Genomic DNA, 26,498 nt, shown 5'->3' with positions numbered 1-26,498 from the left:
AACATGGATAATATGGGTAATCATATTATTCACTGGTTAACCCGTTTTTTTATCCGCATTAAATATGAGTCGGATAATTTATCCATTTTTCATTACCCGTTTTCGACCCGAACCATATCAGCCCACCCCGCCCGCTTGCCACTCCTAGTAAGTAGTATCGCTCTATTGTCCAATCAATTAATTTGTAAGCAGATAGGTTCCGGAACTATTTTGGTTTTTAGACTTGACTTCCTAAGCCAAATTGATTTTTACTTTTAATGGCCTGGTGTCGGCCAATTGTATATATGAATATAATTTTTTTTTAAAAATATCATTTTAATATGTAAGAATTTTTATTTTTGCGAGGCAGCGTTGATTGACACCCCTTAGTGAATGGTGTTCTGCCACTACATGTAATCCATAATTCGCTGATGAATTGAAGACGACAGCAGATTCTCTAGAAAACGAAAGATTCAAAGTTTTGATGACGAGTCAATATAATGGCAATATATGTACTGCTAAAATCATTAAAGTCAACCATGTTGCATCTTTATAACAGTTTTGAATTTCTTCAGGCGCATTTAGGGCATGATTAAGTTAGTTAAGGTCAGCTTTGATGTTCTTTCAAAAAAGAAATTTATAAGCATATATTACTCTAATAAAAAGACCAAGGAGTGGACTAGCGGCAACCCATGTGTCTGTGTGTAATATGAGGAAACTTCGTGTGGATCAAGAATACTGCAACTAATTTAACTCTTCATTATCAACGTGCACAAACTTGGAAATATTTCGATGTGAAACTAAAGCACATTCACATGAATCTTTCTACATTCTACGATTCCTCGCCGTGATCTCATAATTTTGTCATATTGCATGATCATCGTTCCATGCATGCACTTGGTATACATGGTCAGAATTCATATATCTAATCCTAAAATTTAGTAACCTGACATTGTTTAAAGAAAGAAAAATTGGTCCGATACAATCTTGTACTAATATTTTTTGACTCTAATACTATATGTTACAAAACGATCCCCTTCTTCGGGTTATTTTATCTGCCTCTCCTAGCCCCGGAGGCCGGATGTTTAAAGCAAGTATGTGTACTTAACTCGCGATTTTAAATTACCCAAAGCAATATAAGGTTGATGCAATAGAGATTTTGTATACGGGGAAAACCGAGGCTTGTGAGCACCCCGATTTTCCTGTGGGGCAAACTAAGCAAGGACATGGTCACACGGAATTGGGATCGAAGCCAGGAATTTCTGGTACCAAGGCCCGAACGAAGTGCTTATTATCGGGGCCATCGAGACAAGCCCCCCCTCCCCCGCTTCGGTTCGAGCTCAAAGACCTCGGAAGACATAACCAAACTGTTATACACGACTAACGAAGGGCCGTGATATCCGCGCCCAACCAGATATCACAGCGTGGTTCTCGGCCCATTTCGACAGCGAATTAGTAATTAACGAAAAAGAAGATTTTTACCTTTCTTAGAATTGTACTTAAGGTAAAACTCCCCTACTATATAAATGAGAACTTTATTGTATAATACACATTGTAACACATATACCAAGGCAATATACATTTGTTTTCTCTACTTCTAAAAGTTATTCAAGGTTTTTATTTTTGCTCATAGTTCTTCATAAGTATTTGGCTCCGAAATGAAGGCAGGCTAATTGTTAAGCTCATAGTTGAGCCCGAACTTAATACTACTACTGGTTTGACTATTTATTTTATCTTTAATTTGCTTATCTAACGTTGTTAAATACTTGTATTGATTTATCCATATATCTTTAAAATCGCGTATAAATTCAATTGTTAACCATTTGTATGGGTAAACAGATTTAATTGAAGTTTCTGTTTACATTGAGTTGCATGAAGTAGCAAGTAGGTAGAACAAGTTCTCCGTTATTTAAGATTTAGCAATTCAATTGAAAAACGCTTGTTCCATAAATAACGAAGGCTATTGTACAAAGCTAAAATGATGTAGAAATTTTCAAAGCAACCCACAAAACTTGGCACGATTAGTGCGCATTGAAAGAAGAAGAAAAAAAAATTCAACTCGCATGCATAAATCCCACTTCCCACTATTTACCTCCTCAATTGTCTCCAACTAATCGTTCTTTACGACTTGTGAGTCAAAAAATTATCTATATTTTCGTCTTAACTAACACATGATATGTCAACTTTCTCTTTCCAATTCCATTAGTCGAAGATTGACTGAGTAGAAGTCTCAGTCAAAGCACAGGAGGCTGTATGTGCTATATATGCGTTAGACAATGCTACGCTTTTGTAAGTTAGGCAAGGGTGTTCGGGTGAACTCCCTTGCGCCCCCTAAATCCGCCCCTGCATGCATGCAAGGGCGCACGAGCATGTAGCCCTTTAGCCACCGGTTTATCTAAATTTATAACTTTTAATACGGAGTATAAATATGTATGTAAAAACTTACTAAAATCTTGATAAATATTACTTAGATCTTAACCCATAATCTTAATAGTACAATGAGTTCAATGCTGAAAATCTTAAAAATTGAATCTATTAAATTTTAATTCCGAATTCGCCTCCGCATACATACACCATCATATATATATATATATATATATATATGTATGTATGTATGTATATGTTTGACAGTTTGAGATCTAGGTTGTTCACATAGTTCCTGTGAATGGATTAGGACAAGTACAATTGTAAATTCTGGTATATATAAGTAAGGCCAAGATAAGGTATTCTGGTCATAATTCCATGATTCATGGAGTTATTGTGGTTGATTTAACTTTTATTAGGCGACAAGCAAATGACTCTTGTGACACCCCGGCCCCGGCCTTCACTTTTTTCTTCACATCACAATAAAATTATTAGTGCGTCCTTTTCAATGGCTTGTGTTATTATATATGGCTCTTTAAATATTATTAGGGTGGCAAGCGGGTGGATCGGCTCGAAGTGAGCGAATTGAAAACGGACAATGTAAAAATAATAAATCGTCCGATCCGATCCGATCCATATTTAATATGGATAAAATAAATGGGTTAACCGGCAGATGACTTCTTGAATATGATCACTTTTGAGAGCAATATTCCTAGTCTTCCAAACTTGAGGAACCTCCAATTTGAGTCTTTGCAAATGTAGAAGTTAAACTCATTGGTTATCTATCAGTAATCCATTTTTTAAGTGGATAATATGGATCTTATCCATATTTGACCCATTTTTAAAAAGTTCATTGTACAACCTATTTTTTAGTGGATAATGTGGATGGATAACTATTTTTTTTTATCCATTTTGCCACCACTAAATATTTAACTAATAGCCTACTCTCTTTTGTGGAGTCAATTACTCAAATGGTCACTCAACTATCCCAAATTATCTCCTAAAGTCACTTTTCTTTCGTTTGTAACAATAAAGTCCCTAAACTATGCCTATTGCACTCAGAAGGTCACTCAACTATATTTTTCAAATTTTGGATTGCCAAATATCTATTTTACCCTTTAAATTATAAATATTTATATTCTTTTTAATTTTTTAAATTTTTTTAATATTATGATTTTTTCCTTTTTAATTTATATTATGGACTTACCTATAGAATAAATAAATATTATTTATAAATTAAAAAATAAAAAGTATTTAAGCATATATAATGCTGGAATAAAAAAATAATGAGCATAAAAAAAATTAATTAGAATAATTTTTTTAGTAATAATAATTTTAGTATTAGCAACAAAACTTAAAAAATTTATTTACACAATTCAGAATGAAAGAAAATAAAGGTTGTAAAATATATATTCTATGCACATAATATAAAAGTAATTATTTTAATAAAGGTATTTTTATAATATACATTATATATTCTTGAAAATTATGCTTAATTATATTATTATGTTTCTACCAACTTTCCGACGACACAAAATTATGTCACCGGAAAGCAGGGAGACTATCTATATAGGGTAAAATATGCTATATTAAGTCGTGCATGGAATATAAATATAATATAATTGAGCATAATTTTAAAGAATATATAATATATATTATAAAAATACCTTTATCTAAATAATTATTTTTATATTACGTGCATGGAATATATATTTTACATCCTTTATTTCTTTCATTCTGAATTGTGTGAATAAATTTTTGAATTTTTTTTGTTAACACTAAAATTATTATTACTAAGAAATTATTCTAATTAATTTTTTTACTATGCTCATTATTTTGTTATTCCAAAATTATATATGCATAAATACTTTTATTTTTTTAATTTATAAATAATATTTATTTATTCTATAGATAAGTCCATAATATAAATTAAAAAGAAAAATCATAATATTAAAAAGTTTTACAAAAATAAAAAGAAGATAAATGTTTATAATTTAGAGGGTAAAATAGGTATTTGACAATCTAAAATTTGAAAAATCTAGTTGAGTAACTTTCTGAGTGCAATAGGTATAGTTCAGTGACTTTGTTGCTACAAACGAAAGAAAAGTGACTTTATGAGATAATTTGGAATAGTTGATTAACCATTTGAGTAATGGACTCCTCTTTTGTATACAGAGAGTGTGTTTAATGTGTTATTATATAGGAATTTTTACCTCCTATAGCAAATGTTAACACCTTATTTATTTTAATAAATACCATTTAAAAAAATTATATTCTATAGATACCTTTTTAAGGTTTATAGCAAAATATTTAATTTTGGTTACCTTCTAGCCCTAAGTCACTGAATACGCTAATCAGTTACACTCTTTTCTTTCTCTCTCTATTTTGATACATCTCATTCTCTTCCCCCATCCCACTAAAATTTCAGAATTTTTCGACTCTTTACGAATTTTGGATCGGAGTAGTACATCGAGTGATTATTGTCGGCCGGTTGTACCAGCAATAGGTTCGTACTTTGGATTAAGCTTTTACGGCTCAGCGTGGCCTGTAAGAACTTCTTTTTTCGGTTGGCCTGTAAGAACTTGACAAAAGCATTTTATTTTGGCGTTCTTTATATGTTTAAATTGTGGTAGTGATCATCTCAAGGCATTCCAGGTTGATTTTGTGGAGGAATTGATTAAACAAGCTGGGGCGGTGGCTGTACCAGGCCGTGTATTCTTCCATACCAATTCGTCAAAATTAGAGGACTTTTCTTCGACTGCTATTATCTACCATAGGAGGTATATCAGATCTGCGTTCTGCAAAAGTGAGGAGACATTAGTTGCTGCTTCACAAAAGTTAACCGAGCTCGTAGATGGTTCAGGGAGACTGGAGCTATTTTAGTAGTAATTAGCCATCTATAGATACCATTTCAATGTATTTTAGTGTATTTATTGTTTTTTTTCATTGTAATTCAATGTATCTCGTTGTATTCCATGTATTTCATTGTATTCACCGTCTTTTTTTCTCATTGTATTTCATTGTATCCCGTTGTATTCTATGTATTTCATTGTATTCACTATCTCGTTATATGCCATGAATGTCTTCATAAGTTTTTTTTTAATTAATACAATTTATGTATTCAGATGTATTATATAATTTCTCTGAAGATTGCTATGTTTTTGGGGTATTTTTTGGCTGAATTTTTTTTTATAACTGAAAATACAAATTTTGTGTGTTATAATTGAGTTTGTTGAGTTATATTAGGAGTCTATTATGTTAATTGATTCACTTTCCGTTTTAAAACAGTGTAATCCCCTATTTCACGCCGTGAATACAGTCGAATACAATAATCTGTCCAGCTGTAATCCCATGTTTTACTCCTTGAATACAGTCGAATACACTCAAATACAACAACTGATTAGCTGGACTTCCCCGATTCACGCCTATTTTTTGCTACTGTATTCATGAATACAGTAGCTTAAATACATCTTATAACCACATAAAAGGTATCTATAATCCGTAATATAGCAAATGATATTTATAGATGGCTAATTACTACTAAAAGATGGTGCTTTATGAAATTTTTTCTATATAATCGCGTTTGAACTAGGAGGCCCACCCGAGCCCAACGCACAGAGTCCAAGGTTATGGGTACGTGGGTAAATCCAAGCATTGGCCCAATTAGCTCGGCATGCAAATATTGCGGAATTCTTGGCATTTGTTTCAAAAATGTGTGCTTGCAAAAATTTATTGTGCAGGAAACTAAAAATTCCTAAGATAAATGACACATATGCCTCATAAGCCTATACACCATGGTGCAACTCAGTTTTCTTTTTCTATCTAATCCATTTGATGTCCAAGCATTTAACGAATTTAACAATTCTCTTTAACTAAATAACTTGACAATTTCAACTATCAAGATGATAAGTAATTTCGAAGAACTAAACTGACAAATATAATACTTTATATACGACAATCTTTTTAATATGACAGAAAAATGAACTAAACTAGCCAAAATAATGACTAATCGTTGTTATTCACTTCTAAACTTATCATTAGAAAGGTATTAAATAAAATGAACTAACTTCGGCCAGAAAGTAGGCGCAAGACGCTAATGTTGCGGATTTAGACGCAGTAGAAACGAATTCAGGATTTTTTGTTGGAAAACTAATTCAAAATTGAAGTAGAAAACCTTAATTGTTTAGGATTTAGTGTATTTAATTCATGTTTAAATATGATTTGTAGCCAGAATTATATAGAATATGTTTTCATGTTTCTAATTGGAATAAGTTTCGTACTATTATAAATAGGGATATTGATAGCTTATTTTATGTGTAGAGAAAATAAAGAAATGTAGATATCATTCATAAATTTATAAATAAAATATTTTCCTTCATTTTTATTTACTGTATTCTGAAAAGATTATACACCGTCACTCCGAGGTAAAAATTGCACGGGGCGCCCTATTTGGTCGCCCCATTTAATCTATACCCATTTTTTTAAAAAACTTTTAACTTGTACCCACTTTTTAAATAATTTCAGCCCCCTTTCTCCTCCTCCTCCTTCCCCTTTCTCCTCATCCTTCTAACTTTTACCTTTTATGTAGTACGTATTTATTTTTGGTGCTCAACACACATTGAAACAATTTATGTTTACTTTAAATGTACATCTGTATTCTGTAATATAATACCTTTGAAGTTGTTGTTTTACTCATAATAAGAATTTATGCCGAATACGCTTGTATATTGATAGTTCTTTATCTTTATCAGGTAGGTTTAGAAGGGAACTTGTTTACAATAAAATTTGAGTTCAAGTGTATTAATAATTCAGTAAGCAAGAAATAACTGGAGTTTAAAATTACAAAACGAAAGACAAAAAAGCAGAAGCTGAAGAAGAAAGAAAAGAACTGGAACACACAAGTACTAGAAAGAAAAGAGAACTAAATAACTTCAACTCTAGAGCCGAAGTTCGACAGTTACAAAACAAAAACTTCAGCTCTAGAGCTAAAGTTATTTAGTTCTCTTTTCTTTCTAGTTGATCAACCGCGAAACACCAAAAACAGTAGTGATTGCCTCAGACTTCAGCTCTAGAGCTGAAGTTTCCCAGTTACAATACAAAAACTTCAGCTCTAGAGCTGAAATTTCCCAGTTACAACACAAAAACTTTAGCTCTAGAGCTGAACTTCAGGCCGGGCTACTAGAATGCTGAAGTTTTGCGTGATTGTCTTTGCTACTTTAGCCCCGTATGCTGAAGTTATGCGAAAATGCGGGTAGGCTTGCAATTTATTTTTGCAAAGCGGGCACAAGTTAAAACGTGACACAAAAAGCGAATATAGATAGCTGAAGTTTCCCAGTTACAACACAAAAACTTCAGCTCTAGAGCTGAACTTCAGGCCGGGCTACTAGAATGCTGAAGTTTTGCGTGATTGTCTTTGCTACTTCAGCCCCGTATGCTGAAGTTATGCGAAAAAGCGGGTAGGCTTGCAATTTATTTTTGCAAAGCGGGCACAAGTTAAAACGTGACACAAAAAGCGGATATAGATGCGAATGCCCTCACTCGGAGTGCACAAAAATTAATACGCCACTCTAAGGTTCAATTTCAAAGAATACAACAACAACGACATCCCAGTATAATTCCACAAGTGGGGTCTGAGAAGGGTAATATGTATGCAGACCTTACCCCTATCCCGAGGGACAGAGAGACTGTTTCCAGGAGACCCTCGGCTCAAGAGAGCAACAAGAAACAATATAAAAGAATCAAATTTGTTTGCAGAGAGTGTGTTGGGTTATGGTAAATGTTATTCATGTCCCGCCATCAAGTATTTGAACAAAAAACACTGACAGCTGTCTAGCCCTTAAATATTTTGCCAACGTTCACTTTCTTTCCAAAAATTTAATTTAATTTCCCCTTTAATATATTCTGTGTAAAATACAAACAATATAGACATCTTAGCTTCGGTTCCGAGCCAAGAGAAAATGGACCGTTGCAACCAAACCTAATTTCAAAATCTCACCAACCCCTACAACTGCTTGAAAGCTGAAAAAATTCAAGAAATCACCAGCTTCTATTCTCTCTCGTTTCATTTCTCCAAAAAATAAGAAAAAATGGTGTCTAAAATCACCAAAAGAACTCCCACAAAGTCCATTAAGAACCGTAGAAATCTCCCTAGCCATCTTCGCCGTAGCAAGAAGAAATCCCCATCAACAAAAAATGCTGCCTCTGTAGTTGTTGCTTCCATTAACAAATCCTTGTACACTTGTCATCGCCGCCTTATTAAACTCTTCTCAAAATTCACCCGCATTGCTACTCCTAAAAAAACTCCCAAAAAACAAGGATATCAGCTTCTAGGTAAGGTTTTTGATGAATCTGCAGCAAATGAGAACAATCTGAGGCGATCACTTTTTGATGACGGAAATGCCCTTCCCCCGTTGGTGTCACCTGATAAAAAAACCATTTTTCTTGACTTGGATGAGACTTTAGTGCATTCTAAACCAAACCCACCTCCAGAAAAGTACGATTTCATTGTTAGGCCGGTGATTGATGGACATAGAGTAGAGTTTTATGTGTTGAAGAGACCATTTGTGGATGAGTTGTTGGAGTTTTTGAGTGAGAAGTTTGAGGTTGTTGTGTTCACTGCTGGGCTTAAGGAGTATGCTTCTCTTGTTCTTGACAGAATTGATAGAAAAGGTTTGATTTCGCATCGATTGTATAGGGATTCTTGCAAGGAAGTTGATGGGAAGTTTGTGAAGGACTTGTCTGATATGGGGAGAGATATGAAGAGGGTGGTGATCGTTGATGATAACCCGAATTCTTACCTTTTTCAGCCAGAAAATGCTATTCCGATTAGGCCATTTACGGATGATCTTGGTGATGGGGAGCTCAAGAAGCTCATTGAGTTCCTTAATGGATGTGTTGAAGTTGAAGATATGAGAGATGCTGTGAAGGTTTATCTTGCTGCTGAAGAAGAATATACATCAGTGGAAATTTGATTTTTTTTTTAATGCTTAATTTATTTTTTATTTGCATTTATTTGGTTCCTTTTTCTGGAGGATTAATGTAATAGGTTGAACACTTTTGTGTTCAATTGGAAATGAGAAATGAAATTGGGAACTGTATACAATTTGGAAAAGTTTAGTGGTAAACTGTCCTCTTTTGTTCTCCTCATCAGATCTTCTCTGCAAAATTCCAAACAATGATGATAGAAGGATTCTTGAATAGTAAGGTTGAAGTAAACTTACTGTTGTTGATGTTGAATTTAAAAGCTGCCAAACTTAGTAATTGAGGCTTTACAAATTGATAAGAGCAGTTAGCATTGTGCATTCAACAGTTCCAAGTTTAATAGATTTCCACTCAGTTGCTGGATTTAATTTTCTATATTTATGCATCTCTATTCAGTTTCATATACATTCTATGCAGAATCAGAAACTATGAGAACTGTTGCACAAGTAATATGACAGTCGTCAGTCCCACAATTAAGCTGCTCACAAGGTTCAACTTCTCCTGGTGACTTGGTCTAGAGCAGCTTTTAACTTGCCAATTGCTGTAATTTCATCAAACTATAAGTACATTTCAACGCAGCTTTTAACTTGCCAATTGCTATCGACATCTGTTTGCATATAAACAGATATTAGAGGACGCAAATAGTATAATTCGGCATTTATTTAGGGTTGCATGTGTGTGAGAGAGAAAATGAAGTCATATTAACTCTCTAGAATACATGGTTGTAGCTTGAACTTGTTCAAATGCAAACAATTGCTTGTCTAAGAGGTCAGTGTATGTTCCAGTTTTCCCCCATCAAGGTCATTTGTGTAACCAGCATAAACAGACAGTTCACTTAACAAGTGGATCCAACTTGTTAGAGGAAGAAGACTTCTTAAATCAAAAGAGCTGCTGCATGCACAAGAAGTATATACATTTCTACAACCTTCAGATGAATCTCTTTCTCACAGTTATAGATTGTGAATTAAAAAGAAGCTAATCCTCGCAGCTTCTTCATATGGTCATTCATAATCCTTACTCATTAGGTTCTCTCTAATACCACTTCTTCGAGTTGCTAATTCTGCATAACCAGCAAACTGTGGATGGGGGACATATAGCAGATTTGACTGTAAAAACATTCATTTTCACTCAATACCGACTACCATCACATGATATCACCAAAAAATCTGGTGAATACATAAAATCAGCAAGTATAGTTAACTGATGAATAGAAGGCCCCCTTTCCATCAGAATGATGGTCTTTAGTCTAAAATAGAAGCTGATTCCTAATCCAAGCTGGGAAAGATTGGTACTCAAGAAGTCTGAAAAAAGCTAACATCATACTTGGCTCCTAGGATATGCAAGGAAGAACTTAGTAGAACAAACATAGGAGGAGAAGGCACAGAGCTTCAGGATGATTCTTAACTAGCTGTGAAAGAATCTTCAAGCTCTTGAAACTAAACTTTGCCTACCTAGTGACTGTCGATCTCCTTACAAAAACCCTATGTTTGAAAATCATGGCCAGCTCATTGGTGGACATGCTTTCTGAGCAAAACAGGAGAAAAAGATTTCTTCATCCCAGTAGCATTGCCTCCCCCTTCTCCAGTACCATGTCAATCACATACCTGACATCATTTCTATCTACTACTTAAGCATCAATTCAACAAATCATTTCATTAGGAAATAAGTCAATCATGTTCTAACTTATTACTTAAGGTTAACGGATCTTTCAGATAGTTCAAAAGGGACAACAACAGGAGTTCTGAGATATTCAGAAAATGCCTCGTACATGATCACTCTACCCTGATGTCATCTACAATGGCAGTGGTGGCCACCAGCCAAGGCCATGGGGCTTCTCGCCCATTGACCCCATCCACACCATGCCACCTATAAAGAAAAGCTCATTCTGCACTCATAACTAACATGGTCCCATTCCTTCCATACTTGCTTCTCTCCCCCACTGTCAACTGTCTAAACCCTAAATCATGTATAAAACCATCTAATGCAAAGCTGAAAATCAGAAATCACACACGGCAGCTCTGGCTTCACTAAATTTGGTTGACTACAACAGCCACTGATTGACAGCACTAGCAAATCAGTGACCATTATTTAAACCTCAAGCAGAACATTAATTTAGTCTGTCTATATTAATCCAAAGACATTGAGAAACTAATTGCAAAGACAAATATGCCATCCAAAATTAACAAGCTCATTAGTGCAAATTAACTGATCTGTGCAATATACTAGAAAAGATCACTCAATTCCTTCACGCTCAAACACAATGCATACAAAATGATATCTTTTACTTCTTCTAAGCAGAATGATAGGCCTAAATTTTGCTAATATCACAGAAACATAAAACATACACATAGAACAGCTCAAATGAACTTCACCCAAAAACTAAAAATTCATTTGGGGGGGGGGGGGGGGGGGGATGAACATAATCGAAAAACAAAAAGGTACTTTTTCATTTCACTTTTATCTCAATCTAACAACATGACAAGTGAAGATCTGAGAGGGTAATCTAGAAGCTTCAGATTTAGAGAAACAAGCGTCATCAAGAACATCACTTTTACACCATCGACAATCTTGCTTCTGCAGGCAATCAGATTTTGACCCAATATTGCCGCATTCGGGTACCCGATTTGGGTTTCTCCTACTACTCAATGGCTTTCGAATTGGATCTCCCAAAGTAAACCCGCTTGACGATAACAGTAGAAGAAGCAGTAGAAGTAAGGATTGAGTTCTGAGAGGTTTAATGGTGGGTTTCATTTTAAATGTGCAAAAAAGAATGATGAAATTGTTGATTCTGCAAAAGTTTCTTGGGAAGACGGCTCTGAAATGGATTTATCCAACAGGGATTAAAATAGACTCGCCTTATGCTAAGGGCTGTGAGAAATAGTTTCCCAAATATTTTTGCAGAACTTAAAACATAAAAACAAGAATATGGCCCATGCAGGTCTCGAACCTGCGACCTTCGCGTTATTAGCACGACGCTCTAACCAACTGAGCTAATAGGCCTTGGTGGCTAGTAGCTTCTGGAACCAATTAACTACACAGTATTACTGAAGGAATATTAGTGAAACCTTGAATGGCTGAAATTATCGAACACTCGAGAATTAGGAGACCCCTTAAAATTACGAGGAGATGAATAACATCTTATTATGAGGGAGAGTGGCCGTCACAGTAACTCTGTCCCATCTTTGACTCAAAAAAGGTACAGTATTTTATTTACGGCCTGAAAACTATTTTGCACAATCATAAATTTAAGTTCCAAGATGAATAAACACAAAACTAAGCCAGTACCAATAAAAAATGAAGCAGCAGATGTGGTTGAGGTTGTAGGTAGTTGGAAAAGGATTGGGGTCAATTCAGATGGGAACAGATTAGCGATCCTACTATTTAACTAGCAGCCTAACTATTTTATGGTGGTACTAATTAGTCCACGTAGTGAAAATAGCATGGGCTAGTCAGTTTTCGGTTACTGAAAAAAAGTCACTAATTTATGCCGCAATAAAATCTGGACAAAAATACCCTAGCTAAAACACAAGAAGTTTCAACATAATATGGTAGATTATGGAGCTCCTACATATAAACTTTCAGCATATTATATTTGAACTCCATCATATTATTAAATTCCAGCATAATATTTTGGAATCTCATATGTAAAAAATTCGAACTCCAGCATATTATACTGGAATTTTTCCGGATTTTAAGGATATTTTTGTTTAGATTTTATCTTTGCATGAAAAAAGTGGTTGAATTTTGATTACTTTTGAAACCAAATAACTTTACAGTCAATGTCCTTCCACTTCCCAAATATCTCAATTATTCACGATGATCTCTCAGAATTTGCGTTATAAAGAGCTAAAATGAGCATATAAGCCATGCGTAGGATAATCAAATAGTTTTTAGTAGTGTTTTCTTGCTTTATACGCAATCGAGAAAAAGTAGCGTAAGAAGATGAATAAAGGCACGATAGAATGATACAGCACAAGTAATCCAAGTAAAGACCGTTCTTTGGTCTTTCATTTTCATAAATAGAATAACACTTTTTAAAAAATGGAATAGCTCCCAACTTGAGAAACCAAGATTTAAATATTGCACAAGGCCCTTTCATGTTAAAGTCTTAACTTTGAAATTCTCAAAAATGTTTTAGAAAAAGCTTTAATCGTGTCATGGAAAAGGGCATTAATCATTAATAATGAAGTATACACTCATGACATATGATGTCAGTCTTACAGGAGACAATTTGAATCAATCTGAAACTTCTATATATACACTAGGTTAAGAATTTGATTTTCCATATAAATTCTGCTGGTTAAGTATTTGATATTTCGTATAGGTAGGCTTCTGTTATTAATGAAGTAGTAATCATGCTTCAGGGCACAGGGGCGTCGTTCATGTTTGGCTTGGCAGTTGGGTCTATCCCAATGATGTCAATGGCTGTGTTTGGTGATGGTAATTGCTTTCAAAAGCCGAGGCGGCCGCCGCCAACGGGTGGTATGGTAAATGGTTTGGACGAGACTAATGTTGCTGGTGGCAGAGGAGAAATTACATCTACCACTGCTAGTACTAGTGCAATTTCAAGAATTGGCGGAAGAAGAATGGGGCTTAGAGGAAATGTTGATAATGGTGGCAGAGGAAAAACTTACCCTAGTGTTCAGCTTGTCAAGGAAGTACTTCCAGCTATAGTCCTGCGCTAGCTACCTATATATGGTTTGAGGATTTCGTCTTTGTGTGTTGTGTAATATAATTAGTTTAGGCCCCATGCGCTGTGATTTGTGTGTGTTTGTGCTTCTATATCTCTATATACTCTAGTTCACTTGTGATCTAGCTTAGCACATGTAACTTACTTTTAATTTGGTTTAATATTTTTGTTAAACGATATTACACAATCAGATAGAACTTGATCGATCATCTAGTCGTTCCACGCTTGAATTAGGTATTGTCAAATTTAACCAGAGATAATTAACTCGTCTAACCCTTGAATGCGGGTTAGGCTAGGAATATTTTTAGGCATGCTAATTTAATTTTGACATAACCCAAGTTAACACATCTAAAAGTTTTGGATCCGTTTGGACTACCTTGAAGTAAGAGTACTTACCTCTGTATTTATAGCTAAAGATACAAACGATAATATACAAGAGAGGTTCATAGGGAACCAAATCTCCTAACCTCACCTATATACACGAAGGGGAAGGCTGCAAAAGGTATAGCTAGCTAGATATATAGCATTCCTATAATTGTATATTTGTATCTGTTGAATTTGGCAAATCCCACATCGGTGGGTTAGCCATTTGGTAGTGATATTTTTCCTATAAAAGGAGACCTAATGTTTAAGATTTAAACACACCTCTCATTTGCCTTCTTATCTTTTTAAGGCATTTGTATCTTCTCTCTTTAGTATTATTTCACTTATATTTTTGGAATGGAATAAAATATTGGTTGTGTCCGAGGAGTAGGCAAAATTGGCCGAACCTCGTAAATTTTGGTGTTTCTTTTATTGTTGCTTTATTGTCTTATTTATTATTTGGTGGCTGTCATAATTTTTGGTATAGTAGTTGTGACCTATTCACACTATATACATTTGGCTTCCGCAACAATTGGTATCAGAGCCAAGGTACTGTCTAAGTATGCTCTGTGGTTGCAGCATAGTCTGATCTTCCACATCAGAAAAGATTTATCTTGGTAACTGAGTCAAGGTTCTGTCTGAGTATGCTCTGTGGTTGCAGCTTAGTCTGATCTTCTATATCAGAAAGGAAATAATCTTGATTTGTGTCGTCAGCTATTAAATAATATTTGTGTTAAATATGGGAGACAATAAACAAGAAAAATCTACATCAAGTGTCAACAATACGTCATCATTGGCATCTTCGCTTATGACAAGAATTGTGTCAAATGCGAAATTTGCGGCAGAAATTTTTGACGGGTCCGGGCATTTTGGGATGTGGCAAGGCGAGGTTCTAGATGTTCTTTTTCAACAAGGGCTAGATCTTGCCATTGAAGAAAAGAGACCAGATGTTATTGGAGAAGAAGATTGGAAAATTATCAACCGTGTTACTTGCGGTACCATTCGATCCTGTGAGCACGTGATTTTTGCCTCACGAAAACTACTCCAAAATAAATCAAAAAATAAAACAAAATTCTCTTAGTGTGCAATTTTTAGAATTTATGTGGCATTTATTAATTATTTGTGTTTTGTCCGTAAATGTTTACTTTGTCATAGTTAAATGAAAAAATAAAATAAAAATACATGTTGCATGCATATCTAGGATTTAATTATGCATTTAAGAATTAACTAAAAGGGAAAATCACAAAAAATATGCATTTATCTTATTTTTCGTCATTTAAATGTGTCATTGTGTGATTAATATTTTGTCCTGTGTGTTAATGGTTGTTAAAGGGTGATTAATATTTTTTGTAAGATTAATTTTGATTTTTATAATTTTTAAATAAGAAATTTAATAATTAGGAATTAAAGGAAAAATAAGAAAGAAAAATTGGGTTGGGCTGTTTTAATTAATGAAAATCAGGCCCAAAATGTGTAATAACCCAGTCCAAGGCCAGGTCTCTCAACCGGATCCCAAACGACGTCGTTTGGATGCTTTCAATCGGGACCATTGATCAATCAGATCCAACGGTCCAGTGCAGATCTTCAACTAAATCAAACGACGTCGTGGATTGGATTCAATCAAGGCCGTCTGTTCCCTTTTAATCCAACGGTCCCGGTCAGTCCTCTATACCCGATCCACTTCACCCCCGGGCCAACCCTTTCCCCCAACTTAAACCAAACGACATCGTTTGGTTAAGTGAGCTGATCCTGACCGTGGATCATGTTTGCTCTGACGGTCAAGATCAATCCACCCCACCCCTATAAAAGCCTAAATCCTACCCCAGCCCCCCAAACCAAATACCCCCCTCTGTCCTGTTCATCATCTCTTTCAAGAGATCAAATGAACTTCATCGTCCACCACCGTGCACCACCCACCGGAAATCGCCTCACGGCGGTTCCGGTGGTCCAAACAACCCCACCTTAACACCCTCGACTCCTCTCAACCTCCCCGTTCCAAATCCATAACCCATATACCTCGAATCAGGCCCCAATGTCTCGAATCTTCGATCGAAGGTTGGTCTGAAAACCCAACTTTCTCCGATGGCCTCCAAATTAACACCATAGCTTCCCCTAACTACCCTCATTACGGATCTATTGTCTGTTGACCTCGAATCATTTTAGAGCTTCTCGAATCTTCATTTGAAGATTCGAGTCAAACATGAACTCACCCAGATCTGTCTCAAATTCACACCAAATAACCCCCAGGTCTCCCTCACCCCTAAGTCGTCTTTTGTTCCCTTCAAATCTGCCCAGAATTGGTCAAACCCTAAAACAGAAAATCTGAAACCCTAAAAATGCCAAATTGTGGAATTTGTCCGATTAATTAAGGGATTGAGGTCTAAGAGACTTTAATCGAGGTATTCTCAATTGAGAATACTTCGAATAAAGTCTGTTCAGCCTCAAAAGGTCCGAATCCAAGTTGAGCCTGTGTCCGAATAAATTTGAAGATTCAGAGGTATTTTTCCTACTTCTTTTTGTATACTATGTGTTTCAGTAGTCTGTGTAATTTTCATATTTGTTTATTTGATTCTGTGATTCTGTCTCATACCCGTTTATGTGATCAAATTATAGCATTGTCTCTGTTTGTTATGATTGTTTACAATATGTATAATCGACTTGATTAAGTTCGTCGATTAGTTGTTTTGTAAATTTTTATTTCCATTAATGCTAATTGTAACAACCTGTTTATAGACTGATTGTTGACAATTGTTGTAGATAGTCAATTGATTAATACTCGTCAATTAAATCATCCTTGTTTGTAGTTCAATAAGTTCGTCAAATAGATGTTGTGTATGTTGGTTTCTGGGCAGTAAGTTTCAGGGCGTCGTCAATATACTGACAATGCCCCTGCATTCATACTTATTTCAAATTCAGTTTAAATTGTTCTGTTGAATTCAGTGTGATGCTATTGTGATGTTGGGTTTAAATTCAATTTTACAAGTGTTGATTAGATATAATTGTGTTAGAAGGTTGCATTCTCAGTTAAGATTCAGTCCAGAACTTAAGAGAATTGGTTATAGCTATTTAAATCAGAAAGCAGGTTGATAATTAAGTTTGAACAGATTATAAAATCTGTTTCGTATTAGATTCTGATTTTTGTATTAAGGGCAGTAATAACAGTAGGATTATAAGGGTATTTTGGGGAATGAAACAGTAAGAACAGTGTGTTAGTATTAATGTGTTATAGTGGAATGTTAGTGGCTATTAATTAATGTAATAATGGGAAACTAAAGGAAGTGGAAGGGCTGAAAATAAGGGAAAAGGTATCCTTAGTGTTGATTAACTAGAAAAAGGCAGTTTAGTGGCAGATTTTTAGGAAAAAATCTGCCTTAGATAACAAAGGGGGGTCCGGGTCCGGGCAGCATTAAAGGAGGAAAACTTGTATAAAGAGGGGAGTTGGGACTGATTTTTTATTTTTTTTTAAAAAAAAGGAGGAGGAGAATAGAGGAGAACCATATAGAGAAGGGGAGAACACAAAATACAGGAGAGGAGAATCGAAAGGAGATAGAAACAAAAATCTAAAGAGAGAGAACGGAAAGAAAGAAAGAAAAATCAGAAATAGTAAAAACAGATTTCTACACTAGAAGCTAGTGTTAAGGTTGAATTTTTGAGATTGAAATTTTCAGTTTGCCTTCTCCTAAGTCTTGAAAATCAGAAATACTGTTTTTCTTGAATCTGTCCGGATTTGTTCGATCTTATTGTTTAGTTTGAAATCTGAAAATTCTTAAAGAGTCCTTCTACGATGCGTCTGGATTCACGGGTTCTGTTTGTTGCTCAAATCTGTTGAAACATTGGTATATTCTGCTGGTTTTGTTGCTGCTGCTACTGCTGAAATTCACTTCTTCTACCCTCATTTCCAGGTACATATCTGTAAACTCATGTCATGAAAAGCTTCAACATGGCAAGTAAATGAAGTTTGGAATTATAAGGATGTCTTCTACTCATTTAAATTCTATTAGTTTAAGTTTCAGTTTTGTTTTTAGTTGGTTAATATAGTATTATACTTGACATGATAAAATGTTAACTAATTAACCTTCTGGAGTAGTAAATTACACGATAATCTTATGTGTTTTGAGGACTAGTGATGGCATTTATTGTTTGAATTGTTGAGATAGGGAATATGGTAAAAAGTTTGCCATTAATTAAAGCATGTGATATTGTTAGCTAAGTATAGAATAGTACGGAAAATACCCAGAAATTACATTACTAGCTTATTTTGTCAAATATCCAATTTTGTTTAAGGCTAGATGATGTCAATTGTACTTTGTTCGTATATGGCGTAGTAACGGTTATATGTATAACCTATAGTTGAAAGGTGAATTGATATAATCCATTACTATTACAATGTTGGAATATTGCGAACAGATCATGATGTATGTTTACGTTATATGTGATGTCGTCTTATTAAATCAATTGGTAGATTAGTTCTCTTTCTTAATAACAAATGGCTTAGTTATTTTAGGAACGCGATCAACTCATTTCTTTTAATGTATGAAATAATGTAAATGATTTTTTACAAAAATATAGAGCTAGTGTTTGCAAATATTCGCGTAGGCAAAGAATAAGAATTTGTTTATTTATCCCAAACTCAATCTTCGTAAGCAAAATTAACCAAATAATTATAACCTCAGACTAAAAACAAGTGGTGTAAAAGAAGGGTGAGATTTATAAATTGTAACATTTTAAGTCAAAATGTGTAAATAGCGTTCGCTCCAAATGTAACAATGAAAATTCTTCGAAAAATATTACTTCATTTATTAAATCAATTCTTTTCCTAAGTTTTATACGCAATTCGCTTTTTGGATAGACAAATATTATATTTACGATAAAAATGGTAGTACTAAGCACACGTTGTTTATTATTTTTTTTACTCTTTAAATTCGAATGGTTTTGAGGAATATAATTCACACGCGAAAAATATAATTTGCGGTCAACACTTAATAAATTGTGAATTCCTTTCAAGGAATTTAGAGGCATCTCAAATAGTGATTTCTCATGACTTTCACATAAAAATGTATGGATGTAATAAACAATTTGTGGAAAATTTATACTATCATCAAGAATATTTTGTGTGATTAGGGATACGTTCGCGTGACCTGATTATATTTCTAAAGGCAATTCGGATTATGCGTTCGCGCAACTTCGAGCGAACATTTAATAAAAAGGGGGTTCTTCGGAGAATATCAAATCTAATTTCATATAACCCGAGATGTGCAGTTCACTATTTAATCATACAAGAGCGACGAACGTTCTTAATTTTATTTTAAGCACAATTTCGAACATAAGTCTATTTTTATAATAAAAATAAACAAAAAATAATATTATCAATCTTATTGTGTACACGTATGCGTGACACGATTCTTTACGTTTATAAAAAATATATAATACGAATATACGTACGCGTGATTAGTTTCAAGAAAATCTTTAATTGTAAACAATCTAAATAGAAGCGGTAACAAAATCATGCAAATAAAAAATGTATTTAGCAAATTGAGATAATTAAGCCAAGTATAATAACGGTTGAGCAACCGTGCTAGAACCACGGAATTCGGGAATGCCTAACACCTTCTCCCGTATGACAAGAATTGTGTCAAATGCGAAATTTGCGGTCGAAATATTTGACGGGTCCGGACATTTTGGGATGTGGCAAGGCGAGGTTCTAGATGTCCTTTTTCAACAAGGGCTAGATCTGGCCATTGAAGAAAAGAAACCAGATGTTATTGGAGAAGAAGATTGGAGAATTATCAACCGTGTTGCTTGCGGTACCATTCGATCCTACCTTGCTAGAGAGCAGAAATATCCATACACAAAGGAAACTTCTGCAAGTAAATTATGGAAAGCACTGGAGGATAAATTTTTGAAGAAAAACAGTCAAAATAAATTGTACATGAAGAAGAGACTGTTTCACTTCACCTATGTTCCTGGTACCACGATGAATGAACATATCACCAGTTTCAATAAGTTGGTCACAGATTTGCAAAATATGGATACAACTTATGATGATGGTGACTTGGCCTTGATGTTGTTGGCGTCACTTCCTGATGAGTACGAGCACCTTGAAACTACTCTACTCCATGGAAATGACGAAGTTTCTCTTAGAGAAGTTTGTTCGGCTTTGTACAGCTATGAACAAAGAAAGCGAGAAAAACAGAAGGGCGGAGAAGGAGAAGCACTATTTGTGAGGGGTCGTCCTCAAAATCAAACGAGGACAAAGAAGGGAAGATCCAAGTCAAGATCCAGACCCAGCAAAGATGAATGTGCCTTTTGTCGAGAAAAGGGGCACTGGAAGAAAGACTGTCCGAAGTTGAAGAATAAGGCCAAACATAACAATGGAAAGGCCATTATGGATTCAAATGTAGCTGATTGTGATGATTCAGACTTCTCATTAGTTACAACAGAGTCATCAACATCATCAAACATATGGTTGATGGACTCGGCTTGTAGCTATCATATGTGTCCCAACAGGGACTGGTTCGTGGATTTTCAAAAGGGAAAATATGGAGTCATCCACACAGCGGACAACAATCCTCTTACCTCATATGGAATTGGTTCAATACGATTAAGGAACCATAATGGAATGATTAGAACATTAACAGATGTTCGATATGTACCGAATTTGAAGAAGAATCTCATCTCTGTAGGAGCCCTTGAATCAAAAGGGTTCAAAATCATTGCAGAAAATGGAGTGATGAGAGTATGCTCCGGTGCACTAGTGGTAATGAGGGCTAATCGGAAGAATAATAATATTTACCGCTATCGTGGCAGTACAGTTATCGGGACAGCGACAGTGACATCCAGTGACGACAAAGAGGCAGAAGCAACCAAGCTATGGCACATGCGCTTGGGACATGCTGGAGGAAAATCCTTGAAAACTCTATCAGATCAAGGATTGTTAAAAGGAGTAAAGGCTTGCAACTTGGAGTTTTGTGAGCATTGTGTCAAAGGGAAACAGACAAGGGTTAAATTTGGTACAGCGATCCATAATACTAAAGGCATTTTGGATTATGTACACTCTGATGTTTGGGGTCCTTCCAAAACACCTTCATTGGGTGGGAAGCACTATTTTGTAACCTTTGTTGATGATTTTTCTCGAAGAGTGTGGGTGTATACAATGAAAAACAAAGATGAAGTGCTGGGAATTTTTCTCAAATGGAAGACGATGGTGGAGAATCAAACAGGCAGGAGGATCAAGTGTATTCGCACAGACAATGGAGGTGAATACAAAAATGATCATTTCAATAAGGTCTGTGAAAATGATGGCATCGTCCGACACTTCACTGTTAGACATACACCACAACAGAATGGAGTGGCAGAACGTATGAACCGGACCTTGCTGGAGAAGGTACGGTGTATGTTGTCCAATGCTGGCTTGGGCAAAGAATTTTGGGCTGAGGCAATTACATATGCATGCCACCTCATTAATCGTCTACCATCTGCTGCTATTGATGGCAAGACACCATTTGAAAAATGGTATGGAAAACCTGCTGTAGATTATAACTCTTTGCACGTGTTTGGCTCAACTGCATATTATCATGTGACGGAGTCAAAATTGGATCCAAGGGCAAAGAAGGCTATTTTTATGGGAATTACTTCTGGAGTCAAAGGATATCGCTTATGGTGTCCTATGACAAAGAAAGTAATATTCAGCAGGGATGTTACCTTTGATGAATCTGCTATGGTAAATAAGGTAACAGAAGATACCAAACAAAATGAAGGTGCTTCTAAGCAGGTGGAGTTTGAGGGAAAATTTATTTTTCCTACACAAGAAGCAGAGGAGGAAACAAATGAAGATTACCCTCTGGAAGGAGAGCCAGTAGAGGAGATTCCAACTCAGGAACCTCAACAACAACTTGAATCAATAGCAACCAGCAGGCCAAAAAGAACAATAACGAAACCTGTTCGTCTCATAGAGACGGTTGCTTGTGCAACCTCAATTGTAGCTGATGATGTTCCTACCACTTATAAAGACGTTGTCCAAAGTTCAGAAGAAGATAAGTGGAGGATTGCCATGAATGATGAAATACAGTCCCTTCATCAGAATCATACATGGAGATTGGCCAATCTCCCGAAGGGAAAGAAAGCAATTGGGTGCAAATGGGTATTTGCAAAGAAGGAAAGATTTCCTAACCAAGTAGATGTTCGCTACAAAGCAAGATTGGTGACCAAAAAATATGTTCAAAAGGAGGGAATTGATTACAATGAAGTGTTTTCTCCAGTTGTAAAACATTCCTCCATTAGAATTATGTTGGCTTTGGTAGCACAATTGGATTTGGAACTAGTTCAGATGGATGTAAAAACTGCGTTTTTACATGGAAACTTGGAGGAGGAAATCTACATGACTCAGCCAGAAGGATTCAAAGTTGCTGGAAAAGAAAATATGGTGTGCAAACTTGAAAAATCATTGTACGGATTGAAACAATCTTCTAGACAATGGTACAAGCGATTTGACGAGTTTATGTTGCGGCAAGGGTACAAGAGAAGCAAATACGATCATTGTGTGTATTTGCACAAGCTTAAAGATGGTTCCTTTGTATATCTTCTCCTATATGTTGATGATATGTTGATAGCTTCCAAGAATTCGGAAGAAATTGATAAGTTGAAGATTCAACTGAAGAAGGAGTTCGAGATGAAGGATTTGGGTGAGGCAAAGAAAATTCTTGGCATGGAGATAATTAGAGATAGACGTTCAAAGAAACTCTGTTTATCTCAAAAGGAATATTTGAAGAGAGTACTTCAACGTTTTGGCATAGATGACAAGACTAAGCCAGTTAGTACTCCACTTGCTTCCCATTTTAAGCTAAGTACTACTATGTCGCCAATGGATGAAGCTGAACGAGAGTATATGTCAAAGGTACCATACGCAAATGTTGTTGGTAGCTTGATGTATGCAATGGTTTGCACAAGGCCTGACATTTCACAAGCTGTTGGAGTTATTAGCAGATATATGCACAATCCAGGGAAGGAGCATTGGCAAGCTGTGAAGTGGATTCTACGGTATATTCATAATACTGTAGATGTCGGGTTAGTTTTTGAGCAGGAAGACAATCAGTCTGTAGTTGGATATTGTGACTCAGATTTTGCGGGTGATCTGGACAAACGAAGATCAACTACTGGTTATGTGTTTACTTTTGCAAAGGCACCAGTTAGTTGGAAGTCTACTTTGCAGTCAACAGTTGCTTTGTCTACAACAGAGGCAGAGTACATGGCTATTACAGAGGCTGTGAAAGAGGCAATTTGGCTTCAAGGATTGCTAAAGGAGCTTGGTGTTGAACAAAAAGGTATCACAATTTTTTGTGATAGTCAAAGTGCTATTCAATTAGCGAAGAACCAAGTTTATCATGCAAGGACGAAGCACATTGATGTTCGGTATCATTTCGTACGAGAAATCATAGAAGAAGGTGGAGTCACGGTGAAGAAAATTCATACTACAGAGAATCCTGCTGATATGCTGACAAAGGTGGTGACTGCGGTCAAGTTTCAACATTGTTTGGATTTGATCAACATTGTTGAACACTGAAGATTGAAGATGAAGACACAACCAAAATTTGTTATTGAGAGAGAATTGAAAATGTGGAATTTTGCCAAGGTGGAGATTTGTTGAAGTTTGGCAAAATGCCAAAGTCCCACATTGGTTGGGAGTTAAGTTTGGGGGGGATTTTTCCCCTATAAAAGAAGGCCTAATGTTTAGGATTGAAACACACCTCTCATTTGCCTTCTCATCTGTTTAAGGCATTTGTATCTTCTCTCTTTAGTATTATTTCACTTGTATTTTTGGAGTGAAATAAAATATTGGTTGTGTCCGAGGAGTAGGCAAAATTAGCCGAACCTCGTAAATTCTGGTGTTCCCTTTATTGTTGTTTTATTGTCTTATTTATTATTTGGTGGCTGTCATAATTTTTGGTATAGTAGTTGTGACTTATTCACACTATATACATTTGGCTTCCGCAACAATTGGTATCAGAGCCAAGGTACTGTCTAAGTATGCTCTGTGGTTGCAGCATAGTCTGATCTTCCACATCAGAAAAGATTTATCTTGGTAACTGAGTCAAGGTTCTGTCTGAGTATGCTCTGTGGTTGCAGCTTAGTCTGATCTTCCACACCAGAAAGGAAATAATCTTGATTTGTGTCGTCAGCTATTAAATAATATTTGTGTCAAAGATGGGAGACAATAAACAAGAAGAATCTACATCAAGTGTCAACAATACGTCATCATTGGCATCTTCGCTTATGACAAGAATTGTGTCAAATGCGAAATTTGCGGTCGAAATATTTGACGGGTCCGGACATTTTGGGATGTGGCAAGGCGAGGTTCTAGATGTCCTTTTTCAACAAGGGCTAGATCTGGCCATTGAAGAAAAGAAACCAGATGTTATTGGAGAAGAAGATTGGAGAATTATCAACCGTGTTGCTTGCGGTACCATTCGATCCTACCTTGCTAGAGAGCAGAAATATCCATACACAAAGGAAACTTCTGCAAGTAAATTATGGAAAGCACTGGAGGATAAATTTTTGAAGAAAAACAGTCAAAATAAATTGTACATGAAGAAGAGACTGTTTCACTTCACCTATGTTCCTGGTACCACGATGAATGAACATATCACCAGTTTCAATAAGTTGGTCACAGATTTGCAAAATATGGATACAACTTATGATGATGGTGACTTGGCCTTAATGTTGTTGGCGTCACTTCCTGATGAGTACGAGCACCTTGAAACTACTCTACTCCATGGAAATGACGAAATTTCTCTCAGAGAAGTTTGTTCAGCTTTGTACAGCTATGAACAAAGAACCAATAAAACTGTTGTCGGTGAAAGTAAAGGTCAAAAAACTCCTCAAACTTCTGCCACAATCCGTGCAATTGGCGTTGACACCATTTCTAATTCCACCAACAATAGTCTCGCAGCAGCAACTTTTGTGGATATTGCAGCCATGGAAGATAATGATGATGGCAAAGATAATAATCAATTCCATGGCAGTGACACCACAAACACCGGTGCTGACAAAAATATAATTAGTGGTGGCAGTGGTGGTCATACCAATAGTAGTGGTGACAATGATTATATGAGTGGAGGTCATACTCATGTTAGCAACGAAATTACTACTTGTGGTGGAGGTGCTTGGTCATAGTAGCAGCGGAGGAGTAGCGGTGGTGGTGATTGGGGCAGTGATCACGGTGCTAGAAGTTGGAGTGGCAGTGGTTTTAGCGGTGGTGGTGATGGTAGTGGTGGTGGTTTTAGTGGTGGAGGTTAGTGAAAAAGTTACAATATTCTTGCTCCATTTCTACAAGTCAGTTGTTTTATAAAAGTTGTAATATGTGCTCAAAATCCATTCATATGTTCTTTTTTGGGTCGGTTTGGGATGTGGCATTTTATGCGATTATATGTAATTTCATTAATAAGCTGAAACTTGAATTACTATTGATCTTCAAAACCTATACTTGACAAAACGTTTTAATTAAGTAGGGTTGAATCTTCAAAACCTCTTTTGCAAAAGCCCATCTTTGGATCATGAATCTAATTTGTAGGAGATAGGTTTTGTATTCTTTTCCATTTCAGCTTGACTTGTAGGCCAAATGTCATTTTAGTCTAATTTGATTATTTACCCATTCGAGTCTGAAAAATTCAGATATCTTGATAAAGTAATGATTTTTTTTCGTGTTTCAGAATATGTTTACCCGTAAAATCATACAGTTAAATTTGTTGCACGATTTATATACAAGAGAATTGATTTGATCCGAAAATGATATATAAACAAAATAAAAATCGAAATAAATAACAGATAACTTGGTTCCGAGAGCAACAATAAGAACAATGTTAGATAGAAAATAAAGTATCATATGTATAGCTTGAGAATAATGTGTAGCATAAGTTTGTCAGAGATTTTTCGTCCCTTATAGAGATTGTTAAAATCACTATTTATAGCTATACCTGGGGAACAAGGTTCAAGGATCAAACCACTCTTAAATGACAATAATGTGGGCCATTGATAAATATGTAACAGCAGGCCATAAATGCCAAATTCTTTGCAACGATTGTATATTTAATATTGAGAAATATTCTTCATTAAATGTCATCTGGTG

The 26,498-nt window shown here is 35.6% G+C and overlaps 1 protein-coding gene and 1 non-coding gene across 2 annotated transcripts; one reads left to right on the top strand and one right to left on the bottom strand.

Annotated features, from left to right (window-relative positions):
• The first annotated feature begins 8,303 nt into the window (after nt 1-8,303).
• On the top strand, nt 8,304-9,467 carry LOC104226303 (uncharacterized). The gene has a single exon (XM_070167871.1). The coding sequence runs from the start codon at nt 8,430-8,432 to the stop codon at nt 9,312-9,314; it is 885 nt and encodes a 294-aa protein (XP_070023972.1). The 5' UTR covers nt 8,304-8,429; the 3' UTR covers nt 9,315-9,467.
• A 2,783-nt stretch (nt 9,468-12,250) lies between these two features.
• Nucleotides 12,251-12,324, bottom strand: TRNAI-AAU (transfer RNA isoleucine (anticodon AAU)). Its single transcript has one exon. It is a non-coding gene; the product is annotated as a tRNA-Ile (tRNA).
• Between the last annotated feature and the right edge of the window lie 14,174 nt (nt 12,325-26,498).

Source organism: Nicotiana sylvestris, chromosome 2, assembly GCF_000393655.2.
Source record: "Nicotiana sylvestris chromosome 2, ASM39365v2, whole genome shotgun sequence".
Taxonomy (NCBI): domain Eukaryota; kingdom Viridiplantae; phylum Streptophyta; class Magnoliopsida; order Solanales; family Solanaceae; genus Nicotiana; species Nicotiana sylvestris.
Note: the sequence above shows the minus strand (reverse complement) of the source record. Positions and strands in the feature narration are given on the sequence as shown.

Bases quoted from the DNA above. Each gene is read 5' to 3' on its own strand.
- LOC104226303 (XM_070167871.1), top strand. From the start codon at position 8,430: ATGGTGTCTAAAATCACCAAAAGAACTCCCACAAAGTCCATTAAGAAC.